The sequence below is a fragment of the Coenobita brevimanus genome, chromosome 75 (genome assembly GCF_032717465.1).
Source record: "Coenobita brevimanus isolate Jiangsu-jjx chromosome 75, ASM3271746v2, whole genome shotgun sequence".
Taxonomy (NCBI): domain Eukaryota; kingdom Metazoa; phylum Arthropoda; class Malacostraca; order Decapoda; family Coenobitidae; genus Coenobita; species Coenobita brevimanus.
The window spans coordinates 2,117,501-2,142,788 of record NC_137028.1 but is presented as its reverse complement, the minus strand read 5'-3'; the positions used below and the strand labels follow the sequence as shown (position 1 = coordinate 2,142,788).

General features: G+C 41.9%; 1 protein-coding gene across 1 annotated transcript in view; it reads right to left on the bottom strand.

The window, feature by feature from the left end:
* r (carbamoyl-phosphate synthetase 2, aspartate transcarbamylase, and dihydroorotase rudimentary) overlaps window positions 1–25,288 on the bottom strand; it is a 126,243-nt gene that overhangs the window by 97,983 nt on the left and 2,972 nt on the right. The window contains exons 2-12 of the mRNA XM_080278801.1: window positions 19,942–20,083; window positions 18,401–18,559; window positions 18,041–18,149; window positions 16,600–16,774; window positions 15,818–15,956; window positions 14,082–14,267; window positions 11,786–11,935; window positions 5,664–5,773; window positions 3,105–3,244; window positions 1,546–1,779; window positions 466–616 (exon numbers count right to left, since the gene is read on the bottom strand). Coding sequence (XP_080134927.1) covers window positions 466–616; window positions 1,546–1,779; window positions 3,105–3,244; window positions 5,664–5,773; window positions 11,786–11,935; window positions 14,082–14,267; window positions 15,818–15,956; window positions 16,600–16,774; window positions 18,041–18,149; window positions 18,401–18,559; window positions 19,942–20,069 — 1,681 coding nt within the window. The 5' untranslated portion in view covers window positions 20,070–20,083. The remainder of the gene's footprint in view (window positions 1–465; window positions 617–1,545; window positions 1,780–3,104; window positions 3,245–5,663; window positions 5,774–11,785; window positions 11,936–14,081; window positions 14,268–15,817; window positions 15,957–16,599; window positions 16,775–18,040; window positions 18,150–18,400; window positions 18,560–19,941; window positions 20,084–25,288) is intronic.

Genomic DNA, 25,288 nt, shown 5'->3' with positions numbered 1-25,288 from the left:
GTAAGCCACAAAACCAGTTTGCATCCTGCATATGACATGACAGGCTGCAGAAAATGTTGTGAAATTACACCTACTATGGAGGAAGAGTAACATAACCAACCTGGATTTGAGTCAAATAAATCTCAGTTTTGTTTGCAAGAAATGTTTAATAGCCATTTGGCAAGAAGTTATATCATTACTAATGTATTTCACACCCTGAAATAATATAATGGTCAATGTACAAAAGCTAGAGGATTTAGGTTTGTACACAATGGTTACTCTGACTTGCAATCACACCCTACAATATATCCTTCAGAGTGAAGCTCTCTCTAAACTGCTTTTCTACCGACAGGATTATTTAATGTGAATTATTCTAGTGGCTAGTAAAGGATAACTATACTATTCCTTCCTTAGGCCTATGACTCAACCCTTACATGTACTGTAATAATACACTACTGTTTGAATGAAGGACCTAAGATGACTTACCTATAATTAGCTGTGGAGAATGGGCATATGCAGAGGTTGCCAACTTTGCCAATTCTTGAGGGTTGTCAGCAAAACCCGACCCCAAGCCTCCCAGGGCGTACGCTGCACGAGCCAAGACAGGGTAGCCAATCCTCTCAGCTGCTTCAAGTGCCTGGTAAGACAAATTTATTATTCTCAACTTCATCATCATCATCATCATCATCATCACTGTCATCCTAAACCTTCCCACTATTTCACCAGGGTGGGCAGGATCTAGAATATGAACATCAAACAATAGCAGTATGCGCTCACAGACATGGACCATTAATCATCATCATCATCATCATCATCATACCTCCTTTCCCACTCCAAGGTGGGATGAGGTATTGTCCAGGGAGCTTGGGGGGGGGAGGGAACTGACAGAATGAGATATTAACCAAAGTTTGCCTAACTGAATGAGCAACACTCCCATTCACTCACCACTGAAGCCTCCTGAATCATGGCTCCAGTTGAAAGCTCAAAATACATTTCACATGTATAAATCCATCCACTAATTTAAGCCTTTCCTACTGTCACCTATACTCTCACCTCCATTTCAAATACATTATCTACAAATATGATCTTCTCTTAACATCTGTTAAGCAGATACATTCTGTAAACTATCACATTAAAAAAAAAGGTGCAACCCTTGGCATATGCATCTCCACACACTCTTCATTCAACCTTCATCAATATTACACGTCCATTTCCTACCACAAAAAGCAATATATCTTGATTTTCTACATTACCTTTTCCTTTTAATCTCTTGTATAGTGTACTGATGCCCTTTTCACCATCCTATTTGCATGCATTCTTTCTGTGTAACCATACTATTTAACCACACATTCTTCTACCTTTAATCATAATAATGACTATCTGAGGACGCCAGGAATTCGTGGGCTTGAATGATGAGTGAATGGAAGCATGGCCCATTGAATTGGTCAAACTTAGACTGTCTGGACATTGCTACACCTCACCTTGCCTTACGTTGGGAAAAGAGGTCTGGATGATAATGATGATGACTAGGTAAATTACTAAACTGCATTTAGAAATGTCACTAACCTCTTCCACAGAATACACAGCAGCTGAAGGAGCAACTCGCTCACCAACTGAAGCTACAACCTCAGCAAACATCTTCCTGTCTTCACTTTGAACAATAGATGCAACAGGTGTACCAAGAACTCTCACTCCATACTTTGCCCAGATACCAGACCTCTCCAGTTCCACAGCACAGTTGAGGGCAGTTTGACCACCAAAAGTGAGGAGTACACCATCAGGACGCTCTGATTTGATTACCTGGAGAAATAAAAATACACAGTAAATCCAGCTTTGGCATGTTGAGGTGAAGCTTGGACCTTGCTGGGGGGATGGGGGACAGGAGTGGGAGCAGTGGAAGTGGGTTGTTTGGGGGGAGGATGTGGGGTCCCATAGGGGGGCGGACTGATGGATGGGGGGGTGGGGAAGCGTTGTGATGTAGAGGTGGATGTGACAGGAAGCGTTAGGAGAAACACACTGAGGTGGTTTGGACATGTGGAGAGGATGGAGAGTGAGACACGGATGAGGAAAGTGTATGTGAGTGAGGTGGAGGGGGGGAGAGGGAGGGGGAGGCCAAGGACGAGATGGAGGGCTGGAGGGGAGAGGTATATGAGAGAGAGGGGTGCGAGCTGGGAACAGGGCAATGAAATGGTGGGGGACAGGGTGACATGGAGGTGATTTGTTTGTGGCCACCCCTTACAGGATTAAGGCGTCTGGCAATAGACAGATAGATAGAAATCCAAATATTAATGATATCAGCTAATTCACCTCAACTAATTAATGGTGCAAATTTACATAAATCTGAGCAGAGAATTAAAAAATAAGTACTGGAGGCTTATCCATCATATAAACATGAAAGAAGGGTTAGTTTCTCACACAGGCGACAAAGCACAACATGAACATAATTAGTCAACAATACTGTGTGAATTATTTGGTTATTTTATTCTAACTGCATATACCAAAAACAGATAAGTTTCATGAACATGTGTTAACTGTCAATAATGAAATGATATTAATCTATCACTGAATCCTTTGCTGCTCCATCAGTAGTGTAGTGGCCTGGGTTAAGGTTACCAGTATTCAACCTACAAACTTAAGACAAAAGTGACACATCATTTGCCAAGGTGGCACTACTGTCTGTGAGCAATAAAGCCCAACCAATCCTCTGACTAATATCCTTATGGAACAGGTTAGGGCATCTAAACCCATTAAACCACCAGGCATCCATCCACTGGTTATATGGCTACTCAACACAGCATGGTATGTGTTTGTAAGCATAAGCAGCTGAAGAAGGATAATAAATTTCCTGATGAGCATGAAAAGGGAGTAAATGGATATCAGAAGTGTAGAATAAATACTAAGAATCGTGAAGACACTTGTGCTAAGGCTGCCCTCGGGTTAGTTAAGAGAGAACAAGCCACCAGCTATGCTGTGTGCTGGCTATATGGTTCTCATCAATCTTTGTAAATAACAGTCTTATACCCCCATTTTGACTCTCAATAGATGGAACTTAATTAAATACACACTGCCTACTGCAGTCCTGAAAACATATTAACTTAAAAAGCAAATTTTTTTTCCAAACCTACCTCTTCAACATATTTAGCAGTAATGGGAAGAAAGTACACCTTGTCAGCCAGCCCCTTGCTGGTCTGTACAGTGGCAATATTTGGGTTCATCAATACAGATTCCACTCCCTCTTCTTTCATGGCTTTTATAGCCTGTGAACCTGCATCATACAAACTTTTGGTTAGTAATCTAAGATAAATACATTTAACAGAACTCTGATTACAAGAGTCATTACCAAAAATAAATATCAGCTGGAAATTAAGGAAAACAGTTTATGTAAGCATTCTAAACAATGAAGTTCATTTTTTTTTTTTTACTTTTAACTTAATATCCAAAAGAACTGATTCAATCTGCTATTAAGCTTTACCAGATACTAATACATTACAGTATTATATAAAATTAATTATCCTGCAATTACAAACTTGCAAACTCTTCACAAACTATCAATCTCTGTACTACCTGTTCATTCTATGCCAAACCCACCAAGAAGAAATAATGTTAGATTCTGTCAATTTTCCAGTTACTGCAGTCCATGGTTTGGAAAAGTAATGAGTACAGAAGGAAATCTGAGTGAATTAAGGAATCTACTACCAAACCTGACTACTGACCATCCTTCACTGTACAGTAAAGTAACTACTACAGTACTTTGCTACAGTAGAGAATTCTGGGGATCCCAGGGATAAATTAAACTGCAATAGTCAGGAGAAGGTCTAAACTGCAGAGGGTCAGGACCCATTGTGTATGACTTAATTCTCCCTATAAATAAACAATATGATAAGCCCAGCCACAGTAGTTCCCTAAAATAATTATCGGAGTGAGTGCTTACTATCTATTTATTGCCAGACGCCTTAATCCCATAATGTATGGCCAAAAACAAATCACCTCCGCATCTCCCTGTCCCCTGCCACTTCACTGCCCTGCTCCCAGCTCACACCTCCCCCTCTCATAGACCTCTCCACTCCATCCCTCCATCTCATCCTTGGCACCCCGTCCCTCCCACTCCCCTCCTCCACGTTACTCACATACACTTTCTTCGTCAGTCTCTCGCTCTCCATCCTCTCCACATGGCCAAACCACCACAGTGTGTTTCTCCTAACACTTCCTATCACATCTACATCTACACCACAGTGCTCCTTCACTTCCTCATTTGGCAGTCTCTCTCTCCATGTGACTCCACAGGCTCCTCTCAAATAACTCATTTCCACTGCTCTCACTCTTGACTTGTGTCCTTCCAACAAGGTCCAAGTTTCACTTCCATACGTTTGAGTTGGTATCACAATACTGTCATGTAGTAACTTTTTCACTTCCATACTCACTTCCCTGCTTCTTATCACTGCTTTCAAAGAACCAGCAATCTTTCCTCCCTGTTGTATCTTTTCAAGCACTTCGCCCTCTAAACTTCCATCCTTACTCATCACACTACCCAAGTACTTAAAAGCACTCACATTTTCCATTTCCTCTTCTTCCAACTTCAATGTACATTCATTGACTTCATTTCCCTCAAAGACCATAATTTTACTCTTCCCTAAATTCACCTTTAGATTCCAATTCTTACACACCCTCCTAAACTCATTCACCAAGCCATGTAGCTCCCCTCTGTCTTCACTTAACAACATAGTATCATCTGCAAACAACACTACAGGGAGTTTCCATACACTGCTCTCTCTCATTAGGGATGCTCCAACATCCACTGCCCTGCCTTGTATCTCTTTTATAACCCCATCCATATACAGATTGAACAACCAATGAGACCTGACAGATCCTTGTTTCAATCCAACCTTCAAAGAGAAAAATTCACTCAGTTCACTGTCCACATGCATTGCAGCCTTAGCAGCCTCATACATACTCTTCACGGCATTCAGCAACTTCCCATTTACTCCATATATTCTTAATACTTTTCACAATCCTTTTCTATCCACCCTGTCATATGCTTTCTCCTAATCCATGAAAGCTGCATACAACTTCCTTCTCTAGAATCTTTTCCACTAAAGACCTAAGAATGAATATCTAATCTACATAACCTCTTCCCTTCCTAAAACCTCCCATTAATCTTTGTGTGCTCATGCTTCCTACAGAAATTTAAACCATGAAGGAATACAACATTTATTCAGTTTTGGCTCTCTTACAAAACTGATTGATGTGAAGCAAAAGTGGGTACAAGATATCCAATGAATGAAAAAAATATTAATTAAACAAATTACAGCTTCAAAGTTCTCCCTTCAGCCTCAGTATCACATCAAAGGTGTTTACAAAAGTTAATCATTTGACTGACATTCTGAAATGAATAAATAAAATGTCATGCAAAAGAAACAGGCTACATAAACACCCACAGTAAATAAGCTTCTAGAATTTAAGATTCCTTTGCTGATTTTTCCCCCCCAGGTTCATCTGCACAATATATCCACTAGACTAGAGGGTTGAGTTGCCCTTCTGCAGTCCATCCTCCTTTCAGGGGACATGGATGGAGTTGAGTGATGTTTGTACAGCAAAAGCAGCAAAGTCACTGGTTATGTCAGTGCCACCATGTGATGCCCTCTCTCTGCAGCACTAAGATTCTTTCTAACAGTCCATTAACTTACCTGAGTAATCAAATTCCCCAGCTTGACCAATAGACAGTCCACCCGATCCAAGAATCAGTACCTTGTTGGGTAACCGTCCAATGTCTGCTCTCGGCACATCAGGATTTGGTCTGAAATCATTAATGTAAGTTTTCCAAAAAAATCATATGGCAAAACATCCAATGCCATTCCAAAAACACTACAGTGCACTGGATTCAGACAAAATATTAACATTAATCATTATCATCATCATCATCATCATCATCATCATCATCATCATCATCATCATCATCGTCGTCATCGTCGTCATCACCACCACCACCACACCACCACCGCCACCACCACCACCACCATCACCATAATCATCATCATCATAATCCGGACCTCCTTTCCCACCCTAGGGCAGAGTGAGAAGTAGCAACGTCCAGACAGCCAAAGTCTGCCCAATTCAATAGGCCACGCTTCCATTCGCTCATCTTTCAAGCCCTCGAAACCCCACCTCTATCTGATATGCCTAAAAAATTTCACCACATTCAGTAGTTTCACATACACCTATCTGATAGTGCCAATCTGAACGATGTCACATTAAAAAGGGGTGCCAAATCCCTGGTTATGTGCTTCTCCATACGAAATTCATCCAGCCACCTCGGTCTCTTGTCAGTCCCTTAGCCTCACCAACTTGCATACCTCTCTTCCTCACATACTAATCCATCATATCCCTCCACCTTCTTCTTGGCCTACCTTGCCTCCTCCCTCCTTCATATTCACTCAGATATGCCTTTTTCACCATTCAATTATCCATTCTCTCCGCATGGCCAAACCATCTCAGTACACTCTCTTCGATTCTGGTGTACTCAGACTTCCTCACTCCGCATCTTTCACGAATCACGTTATTTTGTATCCTATCCACTCTCTGTACTCCACATACATACCCCAGCAGTACCATCTCCACTGCCCTTGACTTTCCATTTTCATGCCAAACCACTGTCTCACATCCTTACGTTCAAGTTGGCACTAACACTCCTTCATGTACGCCTCACTCAGCTGCAACACTCACGCCTCTATTTCTTATCAAGGCCTTCATAGCACCAGCTACCTTCCTTCCTTGTGTCACTCAATTTTCCACTTCTTTTGCACATTTTCCTCTCTATTCCATCATTGTACCCAGATATTTGAACTCTCTCACCATTTCAGTCTCTCTCCATTCACTGTAACATCACACTGGGAGTCACCTTCCCTATCAATACCCATCATTTTATTCTTTTCTACATTTACTCTCAAGGCACAACACTCACAGACATCAATAAAACTCTGCACTAGTCTAAATAGCTCTTATCTGGCATTTGCAAGTAGCACTGCATCATCAGAATATGGCAAATCTGAGATATTTCATCCATCACCATTTATTACCAATGCCATCCCTCTCTCCATTACTCGTGTTTTTACCTCCCTCATCACCCCATCCCTGTGGTAAGTGGGGGCACTCACCATCCACTCACTCAATGTAGTGCTGCTCTCGGGTGTCTGCCCTTTCTTCTCCTCCATCCTTCTTTCCTTCCATCCTCTTCTGTCTTTCTCTCCTTCATTCTTTCCTCGTCTTTCTGCCTACAGGTGACTTTACACTCCCTCTTCTGTCTTTCTTTCCTTCATTCCTTCCTCTTCCTTCTGCTTGTGGGTGACTCTACACTGAGTGATAAGCCAACTGATTTCCTGTACACCAGGAAACCATTTACTACGCTGGGTGGTAACCATATGACCAAATTTGGCGCCTGGTGGTTTAGTGGGTAATTATGGCACTCCAATTGGATTGAGCCAGTGAAGGTTTACATCCAAGGGGTGGTTGGGGTTTATTATTCACTTAATGCCACTCAGGGATGAGTGAGGCTGGTCACTCTCATCGTAAATGTCCAGACCAACTTGTCTAGCCCTGGGCTACTACGCTCCGCATGGGTCAATGTTGGATTGGATGATGGATGGATGGATGGATGGCATAAATACCAAAAAACAAGAACTCACACAATTAATCAAACAACAAAACATACACACTGTCATCTTACAAGAAACAAAACTATGCAGAACAGATAACACACCCACATTTCATAACTTCACCACCATCAGGCAAGACTGGGCCGACGACAGTGGCAGTGGACTCATCACCCTAGTACACCAATCCGTTAATGTTTCAGACACTATTGCACACACAAAATCACTTCTCCCCCCACGACACCGCAACAGAAATACAGTACAATCAATTAAAATAAGCACTGGCAATAAATCTATCTATCTATCTATCTATTGCCAGATGCCTCAATCCTGTATTGGGTGGCCACAAACAAATCACCTCCACGTTGCCCTGTCCCCCGCCATTTCACTCCCCTGCTCCCAGCTCACACCCCCCTCTCTCATATACCTCTCCACTCCATCCCTCCATCTCATCCTCGACCTCCCCCTCCCTCTCCCCCCCTCCACCTCACTCACATACACTCTCCTTGTCAGTCTCTCACCCTCCATCCTCTCCACATGGCCAAACCACCACAGTGTGTTCCTCCTAACGCTTGCTATCGCATTCACATCCACACCACAATGCTCCTTTATATCTTCATTTGTCAGCCTGTCTCTCCATGTGACTCCACAGGCTCCTCTCAAGTAACTCATTTCCACTGCGCTCACTCTTGACTTCTGTCCTTCCAACAATGTCCAAGCTTCACTTCCATATGTTAGAGTTGGTATCACAATACTGTCATGTAGTAACTTTTTCACTTCCATGCTCACTTCCCTGTTTCTTATCACTGATTTCAAGGAACCAGCAACCTTTCATCCTTGTTGTACCCTTTCAAGCACTTCACCCTCCAAACTTCCATCCATACTCATCACACTACCCAAGTACTTAAATATACTCACATTTTCCATTTCCTCACCATCCAACTTCACTGTACATTCGCTGACTTCACCTCCCTCAAAGACCATCATTTTACTCTTCCCTACATTCACCTTTAGATTCCGTTTCTTACACAAACTCCCAAACTCATCCACCAAGCCTTGCAGCTCCCCTTTGTCTTCACTTAACAACACAGTATCATCTGCAAACAACAGTACAAGGAGTTTCCAAACACTACCCTCTCTCACCAAGGCCACTCCAACATCCACTGACTTACCTTGTATCTCTTTTATTACCCCATCCATGTACAGATTGAACAACCATGGAGACATGACACATCCCTGTTTCACCCCAACCTTCAAAGAGAAAAATTCACTCAGTTCACCATTCACACACACTGCAGCCTTAGCACCCTCATACATACTCTTCACAGCATTCAACAACTTCCCATCTACTCCATATATTCTTAATACTTTCCACAATCCTTGTCTATCCACCCCGTCATATGCTTTCTCCAAATCCATGAAGGCTGCATACAACTTCTTTCCTTTCTCTAGAAACTTTTCCACTAAAGATCTAATAATGAATATCTGATCTACACAACCTCTTCCCTTGTTAATGCCTCCCTGTTCTTCTCCAACTAATTCCTCTGTTATTTCCCTAACTCTGTCAATAAGTATCCTACCATACACTTTTCCTATTACACTAAGAAGACAAATGCCCCTATGATTACCACACACTTCTTTTTCCCCTTTTCCTTTGTACAAGGGAATAATTATACCTAACTTCCAATCCTCCGGGACTCTACCTTCCTCCCAGGCCAATCTGCACATCTTCCACATCCATTCTACTACTATCTCTCCCCCATGCTTCAGCATTTCACCACACACTCCATCAAGTCCTGGGGCTTTCCCCATTATGACTTTCTTCATTGCTTCCACAACTTCTACCCTACTGAGTTCTTCCTGTCTTCTCACCTCCCTCCTTCTCCCAGCCATTCCCCAGCCACATATACTCACATTACTTTCATTCTCTATGTTCAACAATTCCATAAAGTGTTCCCTCCATCTGCTCACTTTTTCTCCCTTCTCCATTAGTAATCTTCCATTTTTATCTTTCACTCCCCTACTAACTTCACTACCACCTTGTCTTACTCTCTTCACCTCTTTCCAGAACATTTTCTTACAGTCCCTGCACTTTACACTCAAATTCCTTCCAAATTCCTCATCCAATCTCTTCTTACTCTTTCTTACTAATCTTTTCACCTCTCTCTTCTGCCTCTGAACATCTTCCACGTCCCTATTTCTCATCCAAATCACACATAACAATCGCCAAGAAATACATTCCTCCCCGTCAATCATCCCCCACAGTACCACACAATTATTCTCCTCAAATACACCACATCACTAACATACCTAATATCATCCTGGGTGGTGATTTCAAAGGCATCGACCTGGCACATCAACAACCCTGACACAGACCGAGTGCTGGTACTACAATCCCAAACAGATAATCTTTTCATCCTCAACAATCTCCATCAACATACCCATACCACACACCAAGCCCTCTTCCTCCTATCCTCCCCAGACATCACCTTATGTTCCCCAAACCTCACCCTCATAACATCCTGGAGAGTGGTCAAAACCCTTGGCTCTGACCACCTCCCGATCATCATTACTGCCAAAACCAGAATCACCCCAGCTGGCCACAGATACACATACTGTACACTAATTATAAGAGAGCCAACTGGGAGGCCTTCACAACTGTAAAAGAACAGTACTTTGAAACATTAAACACTACACCCATTGGTAACATCAACATTGCTGTGCACACTTTCAATACAATTATTCAAAATGCAGGCAAAAGACACATCTGAAGAGGCAACAGAAAGATACAATCCCAACTTCGCACCAGAAATTCAAGGCCTCATCAGTCAAAGTGACACACTGCAACATTCTCCAACACCCCATACACAAGACAATGTACAACAAATACAAGCACTCAACACTCAAACAAACAGTAAAATATCAGTGGAGCAAACACTATACCGGAATAATTATCTCCAAACACTTGATCACAAAACAAACACCAGCGAACTCTACAAAACACTAAACAGCATCACTCTCTCCAACAGCAACACTACACAATCACAAGCTGCCATCACAACAACAGACATCATACCCTCAAACAAAAAACAAGCACTTTCATTAATTACTTTTCACACATCAGTCATCTAAACCCCCATCGTGACGATCGAAGTGTCATCCGACGCAAGAGACAGTTCCCCACAGACCCAGACTTTGTACCCTTCACTTACAACCAGACAAAGCACATCATTAGCAAACTGAAGCACTCACCTGCCTGGGCCCAGACGTCTTGAACCACAAGGCATACATGTACTCACCAACATATCAAACTACAGCTACTCACCCAACATAATACAGAATCACTATCCCCAAACCCAACAAAGACCCCATGTTGCCTTCCTCACACCACCCCATCACATTCCTCTGCACCCCCTCCAAAGTCACTGAACAACTAGTATTATAATTAGAAACACTTCCTAGCCTCATCACAACATGGTTTTAGGCTGCTACACTCCACAAACACTCTACTTACAGACCTTACACAAAGAATTTTTGATGGCATCAATTCATGTAGGCCACCACACAGAACACTAGTCACACTAAACATAGCAAAGCTTTTGGTGCCATCCCCTGCTGTAACCTCACAAACAAAATATTCACCATAAACATGCACAATAACACAAAAAGATGTCTGGCAACTTATTTAGCAGGTAGATGTGCACATGTAACATTTGCCGGCCAGTCATCGAACATCAGAAACTCAACAAACAAAATCCCTCAAGGATCTGTTTTGTCCCCTACACTCTTTAACCTACACTTGCATGACATATCCACATCCCATACACCACAGATACACATGGATTCCTATGCAGATGACACAACACTTACATGTACACACCAAAACACAAACACAGCTGCACACATCCTCCAACCTTACCTCAACACACTACATGAATGGTTCACCACAGACCCAATATAGCCCCAGCCAAATCTACAGTGACCCTTCTCACACTGGACAGCAGAACATAGTCACATTTCACACCTCACCATAAACAACACCCCCTACCAATCCCCCCACACACACAAAAAAATCCCTTGTGTAACATACAATATATCAATCAATCAGCTATACCAGAGTTGAAAAAGCCTTTTTTGTAACAATAAATGGTGCACCATACCTGTAAGTAAGGTGGTTTGTGATGGTTGCTGGTAGATCCCATGATTCCCGAGTAACACCTCTGCTTGCCTGCCTGGCCATATCCAGAAACACATCAAACAATGATTCGAGGTCCTCGGGTCCAGCAGTGTGCTCTGGGTGAAACTGAACACTGGAACACAGTTCAAAGGATGTTTCTTAATTTTACTTGAGCATCTGTCAGCAGGCACATTTTCAATCACTAAAGCCATGAAACAGGAAGTCCATTTCTTGTTGGGTTACTATGACATCCTCATCTACAGCTGAAATGACTTCTTGCTCTGGAGCTAAATTCATCATTCATCATCATCATCCAGACCTCCTTTCCCACCCTAGGGCAGGGTGATGAATGGCAATGTCCAGAGAGCCTAAGTTTGCCCAATCCAATGGGCCATGCTTGCATTCACTCATCATTTAAGCCCCCGGAATCCTGGCTCTATCCGATACACCAAAAAATTTCACCACATTCTGTAGCATCACATAAACATACAGCATCCGACAATCTGGATGCTGTCACGTTAAAAAGGGGTGCCAAATCCCTGATCATGCACTTCTTCTCACAACATTTATCCAGCTAACTCGATCTATTGTAAGTTACCTAGCCTCACGACTTCCATACCTCTCTTCCTCACACTCATCCACCACATCTCTCCACCTTCTTCTAGGCCTATCTTGCCTCCTTCCTCCTTCAAATTCACTCAGATATACCTTTTTCACCACTCTATTGTTATCCATTCTCTCCACATGACCATACCATCTCAGTACACTCCCTTTGATTCTGGTGTCCTCAAACTTCCTCACTTCGCATCTTTCATGAATCCCATTATTTTGTATCTTATCCACTCTCCGTACTCCACATACATTCCTCAGCAGTCCCATCTCCATTGCTCTCACTCTTGACTTTTCATTTTCATGCCACATCATAGTCTCACATCCATATGTTAAAACTGGCACTAACACCCCTTCATGTAAGCCTCGTGCAGCTGAAACACTCAAGCCTATGTTTCTTACCAAGGCCTTCACAGTACCAGTTACTTTTCTTCCTTATGTCACTCTACTTTCCACTTCTGTTGCACATTTTTCTTTCTTTTCTTTCACTGTATCCACGTATTTGAACTCTCTCACCAATTCCAGTCTCTCTCCAATCACTGCAACATCACACTGGGACTCAATTTCTCTCTCAATAACTATCACTTTACTCTTTTCTACATTAACTCTCAAGGCCCAACGTTCACAGACATTGACAAAACTCTGCACTAGTCTAACAAGTTCTTGTCTGGTATTTGCATGTAGTACTGCACCATCAGCATACAACAAATTTGAGATATTTCATCCACCACCATTCATTACCAAAGCTATCCCCCTCTCCATTACTCATGAACTTAATTCTCTGATCACCCTATCCAGATATATATTGAACAACCACGGGGACAGAACACAACCTTGCTGCATGCCCACACTGATCGTGAACCATTCACTCAGATGCCCATTTACTCTTACACATGGCTCACTACCATCATAAAAACTCTTGACAGCACCTAGCAGCCTACCATCTACACCATACATGTGAAAAACCTTCCACAATCCTTCTCTGTTTACTTTGTTGTATGCTTTTCCCAGATCCATAAATGTAATAAACACCTTATAGTTCTTCTCACATGCCTTCTCCACTATCTGTCTCATTGCAAATATTTGATCCACACATCCTCTGCCACTCCTGAAATCACCAGTTCATCACTCACTAGGACTTCTGATATCTCTCGTACTTTCTCTTTAATAATTCTTCCATATACCTTCCTTACAACGCTCAATAAACTTAGGCCACTATAATTCTTGCACTCACTTTGCTCACCTTTTTGTACAGGGGTACAATCACAGCCTTTTTCCACTCTGCTGGCACAGTTTCACTCATAAATAAATATTAAAAAACAGAGAAGGGAAGAATGATAACTAATGAGATAAGCTAGTTCAATGTTGTATGAAGAAAGCAGACATCCCGTAGTAGCAGTTCTGTTATGAGCCCTAATCTGTGGCCCACTCTTTATCGAAGGAGAACTGAAACTAGGGTTTATTTCTGAATAACAGCTTACTAAGAATGAAAGACACCTAACTTCTTTTTCTGAATTTCATAAATATAACTCATACACTTTCTATATTGGTCTCAATAACTCTAAACCTTGGGCTTATCATACCCATTTCTGTGTCACTGTATCTTAATTACCAGTGTTCTAGGCATTTAAATTCTAGACATTTAACTTTTTTTTTTTTTTATCATTTACCTGAAAAATGGCTGAGTCTTATGTACAATTCCTTCATTTGAACCATCATTCTTATTGGTGAAGAGAGGAATCCAATCTTGGGGAATTGTTGCAGTATCAACGGCATATCCATGATTCTGTGTAGTGATGAAACACCGTCCAGAGCCCTCATGCTCACATGGCTGATTATGACCCCGATTACCATACCTACAAACAACAATATGTAAGCACAAAAACATGTTCAGTTGCTTTGGAAAATGCTTATGATAAGCACATAAATGAATTTTACACTTACAAGCATTCAGATTTGGACATAAACACTGTCTTTGTCAAGTATTCATAGTGTGACCTTTGAGCAAAAATTTGAATGGTCCTCAGCAGCAGTACTAATGAACATAATTTCCATATCACACTCACATTCCATTTCTGTATGATTTCATTTTTCAAAGGAGCAGTCATCCTAATTCTACACCAGAAACCTGAATTACTCATGGCATAGCATTTACTGAAGCATACAGCACTATAATTTATGACATACATATATAAATTATATAGTGGTAGGTGGTGGTGACCATCATCCACTCACTTGATGTAGTGCTGCCTACTTCTTCCTTAGCCTTTATCATTTTTTTTCTGTGTCTGCCCTCCTCTCTTCCTATTTCTCCCATCTTGACTGCACTTCTTATTGCTTTTCTTTCCTTTTCAGGTGGCTTTACATTGAGTGACAAGCCAAATGGTTTCCTGTAAGCCAAGAAACCATTTACTGTACAACGCTGGGTGGTAACCATATAACCAAACCATACGTGCTCCCTACGTGTCAACAAGTGGGTTGGTGGAGGGTTAATGCCCCTCCCTGTAAAACAAATAACTCAAAGTCAAATGGCCACCCTTTACGGGATTATGGCGTCTGGCAATAGATAGATAGATATTTATATCTCTGCATGAAGTGTACAGATACATCAAACACAATAATCTCCTAACATAACAAACAAGCTACATAATTAACCTTTTCACTGTCAAGCCTTATTTAGGATGTACTCCACTCTGGCAAAGCCTAGTGCGACAACATTTCATTCTGCACATGGAAATTTGCTGTGCTATAGGGTCATAAACTAGCTTTTATAAAAATTACACCGGTATGGATAAAGCAGAGGTTTCCATGACCATACGATTATTGAGTGTCAGTTTTTTTTTTTTTTTTAATGCGAGGAAGAAGGAACCAAAGGCTGAGCCCGCATGAAAGTTCCTTCCAAGAAAAAAACAAAAACAACACAAAAGAGAGCCAAATTCAAGATCCATTCATTTCGAGATGCCTGGACACACTGCATCTGAAAGACTGGAGATCATAGGAAGTAGGAAATACAGACAGAGGGAGACAGTTCCAGAGTTGACCTGTTGCATAAATGAAGGACTAGGAGTATGGTTAACTCTTGCATTAGAAAGTTGGACAGCAAAGGGATGAGAGTTTGTTGCTAGACGGGTGCTATGAGCCCGCCGTAGAGGTGGAGGGATGCAAGCAGACAGTTCAGAGGAGCAGTGACCACTGAAGCAGCGATAGAAAAGAGATAATGATGTAACAGTGCAGCGAAGAGACAATGGTTGAAGGGAGCCAGTAAGAGGAGGAGAGATGATGAGATGAATAACCTTTGACTCCACCCTGTTGAGCAGAGCTGCATGCAGGGAGCCTCCCCATGCATGAGAGTTGTACTCTAAACAGGGGTGAATAAACAGAAGCCAGAATCTGTAACACAACTTACTTCATCTTGTATGTGGAGCAACCAGCTGCAACTGACAGCAGCTGGTGACCTAAGCAGATACCAAATACTGGTTTGGTACTGCTTGATGCTATCACTGATCGTAAATGTTCCACTGTTGTGCTGCACATCTGAGGGTCCCCTGCAAACAGGTTAGGTCAGCAAACCATCATTCAAAAGATACAAAATCAAAGTATAATACACTGTAACTATACTAGGGCGTCAGGCTATAGATAGGTAGAACTATACTAGTAACTTCAAAATTATCCTGCTATGCAATTATACTGAATATGAAATGTAAAGTTATCCACTGTTCAAGTCTTTACTGCCTTATCAGGAGCATAAAGGCCTGGGACCAGACTACTCAGACCAAAAACAAAAGGTTGCAAGACCAGTCGCTTCCCTTGGGTACCATCATACTGTACAAGCAATTAACCCCAAACATCCACAGAACCTGGATTCGTAAGGGTCACATCTGGCTGAGATGCCTTAACCCACTAGACCACTAAACATCTATTTGTTGGGTACTGTATATGGTTACCAACATAGTAAATGGTTTCCTAGGTTACAGATAACCATTCAGTGTGTCACTCAATGCAGAGTTACCTGAAGCTAAAGTTACAGATCCTTGCCCATGTTTCTTTGGATTTATTCTCAAACAACATAGAATTTGTAAATGAGCCAAGCCTTTCAACTAAGGATTTTTACTGGAACTTAAGTCTAAGCTTGGTACAGTATATTAAAAAAAAAAAAAAAAAATGTTACTGTACCCAAAATCATCTCACCTGGTCCATTGCTGAGGAATAACCCATCATAGTTTGCTGGGTCAAGAGGAGAGTTCCAGGGAACTAATGTAACACAGGCTCGTCGCTTCACTAAGCATCGCACTTGGTTGTACTTTAGCCCACAGTCCAATGCAGTGATCCGTACATCACCATCAGGGTTAAACACAACTGGCTCCTGCAGACATCGAACCCACACTATATACAACTATAGAAAATAATGCAGACTTGAATTTATTTCTGTTTTTGGTGTGATATCAGTGGAATTCAAATGGAACAAAGAATAGCAGGAATATTTAAAAAGGTACTGGTGCATCATTCAGTACTAACTACAAGGAAATGAACAATGAACAAAATGCAAAAATTGCTTCTTGTATACAGGAAACTTATTTACTTATTAACCACAAAACCAGTGTTATTCCTGGGGTTCAGAAAGAAAGAATACTGTACTACTCCCGCATTCCCTATGTGAAATCAGCAGAAGGGATGATGAAGACTAGAAAATTCTGTTACTGTCTAAAATTTTACCTAAAAATATATAATACAGTATTACATGTACCTCAAAACTCACTTCTCCCCCTGCCTAAAATCCAGTAATACAGGCAAATTTATGTGGCTTTGTGGAATGTGAGGTGTGAATAAAGAAATGAAATGAAAGGAAGTAGTGAAGAGAAGGAAGGTGTGATGGTACGAAGGGAGAAAAAGATATGAGGGACGAAGTGGATGAATGAAATGATGTGATATGTATATGGTCAGCTAAGAAAATGCACTGGTATATTAGAACGGGCTTTGCTGATCAATAGTGGACAGCAGAGAGGAGGGAAAGATTACAAATGTATGTCATTTAAGATGGTGAAAGTGGCTCTGATCACTGCACACGCATCATGAAATGGCAGTCACAGAAACTTTAAAGTTTTGAGACAAGCCAGAAAGTATGATGATAATGGCAAGGAGCTACAGTGCTTGCAGAGGTGTATCTCAATAGTAGTGTAGCTGAAAATCTAATGCTATAAAAGAAGTAATGGGTAGTTTTGGGATGCCAGAGGAAAACAATCACAGGCAGTGAATGAAGGACAAGATTGGAAAGAAGGCTATGCATACATAATTCATACTTCACACTTAAAGATTTACAGTATAGATACTTACAGTCACATAAAGGGACAAGAAATCAACAAAAGAAGCCTGAATGATTCTGTGCTTGAACAGAGAAGGATGCTTGGAAGTGTTATGGATGACAGTGGTGCAGAGATTTGCTTGATTATATAATTGTGATATTCAAATGGATAAGAAGGGAAGCACGGAGGATAAAGGATGACAGGAGTATCCAAAATGATGTACTGCATACAGAAATGCAAAGAAACAAAAATAAATAAAAAAACTAGAACCAGTGGTGTTAAGGTCAATAGATTTGCTTGTCTAGACAAAACTATGGAATTCAACATACCTTGACTGAAACTCTTTCAACAAGATTTGATTTATTAGGGTCCATAAATGGAATGTCTTCATCTCCCTCAACAACTATTTTCCCCAACATGACTCCATGCTCACGAATCCTGTAATCATATGTCATCATTAATTCTCTAATAACTGCTATGTTCCTTTACCCCTACCCCATTTTCTGGAGCCTATGTAAAAAAAAAATGTCCTCTGAAGGGGGAGGGGGAAGTGTATAGTAAGCTATGCTGACAAAAAGAAACCCTCAACTTGGTCATTACAGTGGGATGAAGTTTTTCATTTTAATCTCATATCCATACCAACCAAAACTACTAAGAGTATCCAAAATTAGTTGTTAAAAGCTACCCACTTCTTTGTGAGGGCACGTGTATCAATTCCACAAAGTCCTGGGACACCTTCAGCCAGTAACCATTCATGCAGGGTTTTGACTGAGGCCCAGTGGGATGGCTCATTGCATACTTCACCAACCACAAGACCACCAGCCCAGATTCTGCTGCTTTCCAAGTTCCTGTGGATGTCAATTACATTATTAAGTAACATATAAAGTAACAGGCATAGATCTTTGAGGGTGATATAAGAATGGTATTTTGATAATGCAGCTGTCTCTTCTCTCAAAGAAAGTACACATATCAATCAAAGGATAAAGGTTTGTGAGAGACCTGATATGAGAGCAGAGCTACCTAATATTGTACCTCTTTAAGAGCATAGCAGCTGCTGAGAAAGTTACAACAAGTTCTCTCACTGTTGGGAGGTACAGTAGTTACAAGCTCTCATTGGTGGGAGGCAGTTACAAGTTCTTTCAAACTGCTGGGATGTAGTTACAGCAAACACTATCATTGCTGGGAACTTGATCGAGTGAGGAGCATCCGTAATAACTACAGTTCTTCTTTGGTACCATGCTTAGGGAAATAATATTAAGTCTTCATTATAAATACCTTTTTGTTTGTTCTTTTTACTCTAAAGTCCACAGTTAAAACAAAAATCCTGTCTATGAATGTTCCACTGATGCTTATAAATATGATCTGACAGCTTCCTTTTTCCCGTGCTAATTACTGGGAAAAAGTTGTGACATTTTACAACTATTCTCTGACCTCCAAGGACTATATGCTGTATGTGTGATGACTTAACATGACACATGCCATATGTTAAACATGTCACAATGCTGATTGGTATGAGCCAATAAATATCATTCACAGAACTACTGTATTACTGTGATATGCTGAAATCTGGAATCAGCATTTGTTTCATGTGATAAGGTCAAAAAAGTATTTTAATGTTTTTACAAATCCACATGCATACTTTTATCATGTGATATGCCTGGTCCAATAGTTTACCTAAATTGTTGTTAATGTTGCATCACTTAGAAGCCTCTTCTTTTTTTTATGTACCCAGCTCTGGCCACAGATTTGACAGTCTAATTCCTGAGGCCTAGTTTCTCTACTACAGTACTGTACATGCCACAAACCTTCATATGTTATGTTTTTGGCACTCATATTCACCATCCATAATGAATACATGCTACAACTCTCATTCAAGACTGTTGTAATGGTATTAGTAGGAGTGTTCTTATGACCAGTCAATGGGTTTTGAAGATCAGAAAGATCATTATGTGGTGTAAGAATGGAACAGTGTATTAGTGAGAGAGAAAAGGAAAAAGGGTAGCTGACAATATGATTGGCATGTCAAGATAATATGAGGTGATTTGTTACAGCCATCCTGTTGGGTGGTTCAAAGGAGGGGGCATGGTGTCTATGATGATGATCATGACAATAGTAATACTGTAATGAAGTATCATTACACAACTTACACACCTGTGGAGGAAGGCAACAAATGATGAAAACGGTAGAGTACAGTATTCAAGTCAAGCAGAAACAAACCAAAATACAATACCTCAGAAGCCCATACTGGTCACGCTGGGAGGTGTCAGGGACGCCATAGTTCCCAACCAGGGGGTACGTTAGCACAAGCACTTGTCCACAATAGGATGGGTCTGTCAGTGCCTCTGGATACCCCACCATCCCAGTCTGGAAAACTGCCATGTAACATACACTTCAGAAATACTTTCCACATAAAGTGGGTTTCTACTATATCTATAAGAAAAATCAGCATTATACTGTACCAGTTTAAGGTAGCAAACCATTCAGTATTAAACTAATAAAACTGTATTCCTAAATGAAATGTATTTTTAGGTATTCCTGAACTAGTTTCAAATATTCACTAACTGTGCAGTACTTTTATCTATTTATTGCAAGACACTTTAATCCTTAGAGGGGCGGCAACAAAAGAACTGGCTCCATCTCACCCTGTCCTCTGCCATCTGGTTGTCCTCTCTCCCACTTACACTCCCCTCTCATATATCCCTCCACCCCATCCCTCCATCTCATTCTCACTGATCCCCTCCCTCTACCCCCCTTCCACTTCATTCACATACTCTCCTAAACAGCTTCCCACTCTCTATCTTCTCCACATGGCCAAACCATGTGAAAGTAATAATCTCCTAATGCTTTTCAGCACATCCACATCAGCACCACAACACAAATTCATCTTCTCAACCGTAGCCCACAACACTGACAAACTGCAACACTATATTGTATAAATAATATGTAATGTACAGAGTGTAATGCAGGCAATCCCACCATACATGCTGACATGACATCCATCCATCCATCCATCATCCAATCCTACATTGCCCCATGAGAAGCATAGGAACCCGGGGCTAGGCAGTTGGTCCCGACATTTAAGATGAGAGTGACCAGCCTCACTCATCCCTGAGTGGTATTACATGAGCAATCAAGCTCAACCATCCCTTGGATATAAACCTTCACAGGCTCAATCCGATTGGAGTGCAATAATTACCCACTAAAACCACCAGGCGCCAAATCTGGTTATATGGTTACCACCCAGCGTAGTAAATGCTTTCCTGGTGTACAGGAAACCATTTGGCTTGTCACTCAGTGTAGAGTCACCCAAAGGCTGAAGGAAGAGGAAAGAATGAAGGAAAGAAAGACAGAAGAGGGAGTGTAAAGTCACCCGTAGGCAGAAGGACAAGGAAAGAATGAAGGAAAGAAAGACAGAAGAGAATGGAAGGAAAGAAGGGTGGAGAGGAAAGGGCAGCTGACATGACAAACATGATATTCTTGCTTGAATAAGTAAGCCATTTCTCTCTCTCTCTCTCTCTCTCTCTCTCACATACACACGCACATAGCTCATCCACGAATGGATCATCAATCATTCAAGAAGGGGCAAACGCCGCAGGTCACATAGCCTCGCTCACCCTCCGACACCACCCACGTGGGTCCCTCTGTCCAACCCTCCAGGCAACGACACTTCCTCCTCTAGGTATCTACCGACAAAAGTGATCAACCTGCTCCAGCCATAAGTTACGTGGCCTTACCCTCGGCCTCCTCCACCCTGGAGTAACTCACCCGGTTGTACAGTACCAGCAATATCCCATGATTGAAAATGTGAACTTTCGTCCTGCTACACAAATGAGTGCAGCGCCAAATACCCGAACTGAGTGAATCCATAACCCCGTAGGCCTGACAAATGCGGCGAGAGATCTCACTGTATGATCTACCTTTGTTATGGACCACACTACCAAGATAAGTGAATCTTTTCAAGACTTCTATATCCTCAACACATGCTTGCACAGACTGAACTGCTAAATCCAACAAGGCGTCAAATACCTGGAGTTTGCTCTTGGCCCAAGAGACCTTTAATCCGAATGGCTTGGCATTCTCGTGAAATTCCTCGAGGGCACTCAGTAGTGTCTCCAGCGATTCAGCTAGGATAACTGCATCATCATCAAAGGCAAGGTCGGTAACCCTGAAATTGCCAACTGATACCCCATAGTGACTTCGACTCACAGCCCGGTCCAGTGCCCATTCCACACATGTGTTGAAAAGTGTGGCGGCAAGGAAAATCTCTGTCTTAAGCCAGAACTTACCGAGAAGAAGTCGGATGTTCCTCCCCTTACACTTGACAGTTCTCTCAGTGACTGAGTACTAGCCAGCAATCAGTTGGATTATCCCTGCGAGGATCTCACGGAGTCGCAGGAGTTCCCACAGTACCTCCCGATTTATTTAGTCAAACGCCTTCGTGATCCACACAGAATGCTAGCAGATCTTGTCGAAACTCAAGACGGCGTTCCACAAGAACTTGAAGAGCTAGGATTATATATATTATAAACTCCATGAATAACGTTTAAGCTCTAGGTTCTCTAATATTAATTTCCACTCCCCACATATAGCTTTTCAGTAGGAAGTATTTTTATTCAGTGAAACTCCAAGACAATTATCAGCGTCGCGGTGGGGATCAGGGAAGATAAGAAGGCCAGAAGCAGGAATCTCTCTCTCTCTCTCTCTCTCTCTCTCTCTACGAAGGAACAAGAGACGTGAAAATTACTCTTTTCGTTGTCGCTCTTGGAATTAAATAATAATAATAATAATAATAATAATAATAACAATAATTATGACAGTCCGCTGATAGTAAGTTTGTGCAACCGATCTCTGGATATCTCATCCCCATGCGTATTGTCTTTTCGTTTCTGGGAATCCTACTTAGTGGAAACAATTCCCGTGAGGAACAATGTCGGCGCTGACGGCCTAGATTCTTCTACTGTAGTTCTGTAGTACGGCAAGAAATATGCATAAAACCTGACCTACCCGCGTGAATGGCGTTACTCTCTTCAGTTAGATGTTAGTGTATTTTTCTGACCTTTTTTTTTTTTTTTTTTTTTTTTTTTTAGCGTAGGGGAAATCTTTCGTAGTCATGGCACTAGGCTAACCCGAAGATAAGAATTCCCAATTTACTGGAGTTCAAATTGTCAATTGATGACAATGCAGTGCTTATGTACATATCCAATCTTATCGCGGCCAGACAATACTTCGCTTGTTCAACTGATCCAAAGTACGGTGCCTTATCACAGCTATACACTGCACTGTACATCTGTGACATGAATCGAATCAATATAAGTTACCTGGTGCCACAGCTACATCATGTGACACTGTATATCAAATACAAACAACCTTATACCAGAGAGACAACTCATGGCATGTGTGTCTTTAGTATTACAGTTATACTATAAAAATTTTTTGACATCTCAGGTCACTATAATGGTCAATGGGATGACAGTGCTGTGGTAAATAAAATATTCTCAGCATTTAAGGGACAGTGTTAGCACACTACAGGCTACGGCTACAATAAATGCATTTCTGGTTTATGTCTCGAAAAGGTATGATTAAGGTCATTTTCGCTTGGGCAACTGAAGGATATGTGTCTAAGAAAAAGGAAAATTATATCTTCGTAGACCTGCAAACAATGTTTCATGGGGAATCAAGGAAGATAATGATGTCACCATATCAGTCCATCTCTGCAACGACCCTACAAGCCGCTGCAATACCCGTACAAGTCGCTGCTTTCATGTTTCACATCGTCTATTGCTCTCTTTACCAATTAAACTTGATCTCAGGGGGTCGCACCTTCACTCACGCCGCTAGCTACCGGTGTATCTTACACAACCACTGTTTCTTGGAAGCTCTTCGGCCAACAGTCGATTGTGGTACCGTATCTATTTCCCCTTAATCGACTAACCTATGCTACCGTACTAAAGTTGGATCTCTTATACTGTATAATGCTCCCCACTACAATATTTGCATTTAGATGCCATATGCTAGGATATCTGATATACAGTATTTTCCGGCTGACATCAGCATAAAGGTAGTGTGCAGGAGAGTCCTGAGCTATTTTATTTATCCATAAAGCTCTTTTATGCCATGTGCGTTCACTGGATTTGCTGCTAAGCTTAATACTCAGTTTTTGCATTCACAGGGGTAGCCAAATACAGTGTTTCTCCCTAACTGGAACACTCCCTCCATCACTTAATTAGTGTACTTTTTTGAAGATTGGGCCTTATGAGAGGAGTGTTAGGAAAAATAAATTCTGCATAATGGTCGACCCACCCCCCCTCTCCTCGGCCAGATTTCAAGTAGGGTCTGATCCTCGAGGGCTGCCCCCACAGGGGCGGCGGCCCTCGGGTGTCCCACCCACAGTCGTTGGGCACAGCCATTTTTTTTTTTTTTTTTTTTTTTACCCATGAACACGAATTTCTGCTCAGTTGAAGAGCTTTCCTTGTGCCAGGTTATAAGAATGGTGGGGCCATCCGGGGGCCGCCCCTGGTAGTCTCGGCCGTAGTCGTTATGCACGGCCAAAATTTTTAACCGAATACCATGAATTTTGCATAATGACAGATTTTCACACCGGCCACGTTTTGGGAAGGATGGGATGACCAAGGGATGCCCATTACGGAAGAGGGGATTGGTCTCTGTGGGTTTCGGCAAGGCCATTAAGCACGGACATAGTTTTTATCTTAGGAACACGAAATTTTGCGTAATGGTAGGAATTTACCCCGGCCACGTGTTAGGCAGGGTGGGGCCCATTATTACCCCTTCCCTCCCCATGGCAGGGGGAGGTCCCTCAAGGAGGCCGATTTATTTTTATTTTTTTTAAACCTAAGAAGGTGGAATTGTACACAATCGCAAATCTTTACTGGGGCAATGTCTCAGGTAGGGTGAGATCCCAAAAGGCCACCCCCCAAGAAAGGGAGAGGGGCTGACCAAAGCCTATGTGCACGGTCATGGTTTTAACCTAGGAACACGAAATATTGCATTCTGGTGGGAGTTCATCTCGGCCACACGTCAGACAGGATGGAACTCACGATGGCCAGCCCCCACGGGGGAACTACCAAGGGGGAGGAGGGGAACGCAGATTTTTAGTGGGCACCCAAATTTTAGGTGGTGGCGACCATCATCCACTCACTTGATGTAGTGCTGCCTACTTCTTCCTTAGCCTTTATCATTCTTTTTCTGTGTCTGCCCTCCTCTCTTCTCCCATCTTTCCTGTCACTTCTTATTGCCTTTCTTTCCATTACAGGTGGCGTTACATTGAGTGACAAGCCAAATGGTTTCCTGTAAGCCAAGAAACCATTTACAACGCTGGGTGGTAACCATATAACCAAACCATACGTACTCCTTACGTGTCAACAAGTGGGTTGGTGGTGGGTTAGTGCCCCTCCCTGTAAAACAAATAACTCAAGAGTCAAATGGCCACCCCTTACGGGATTATGGCGTCTGGCAATAGATGGATAGATAGACAAAATTTTGCACAGTAGGAGACCACCTGAATCAGAAATTTATAGAGGATGGGATCCCAGGGGTTCCCTCCTCCGCCCCCCCCCCCC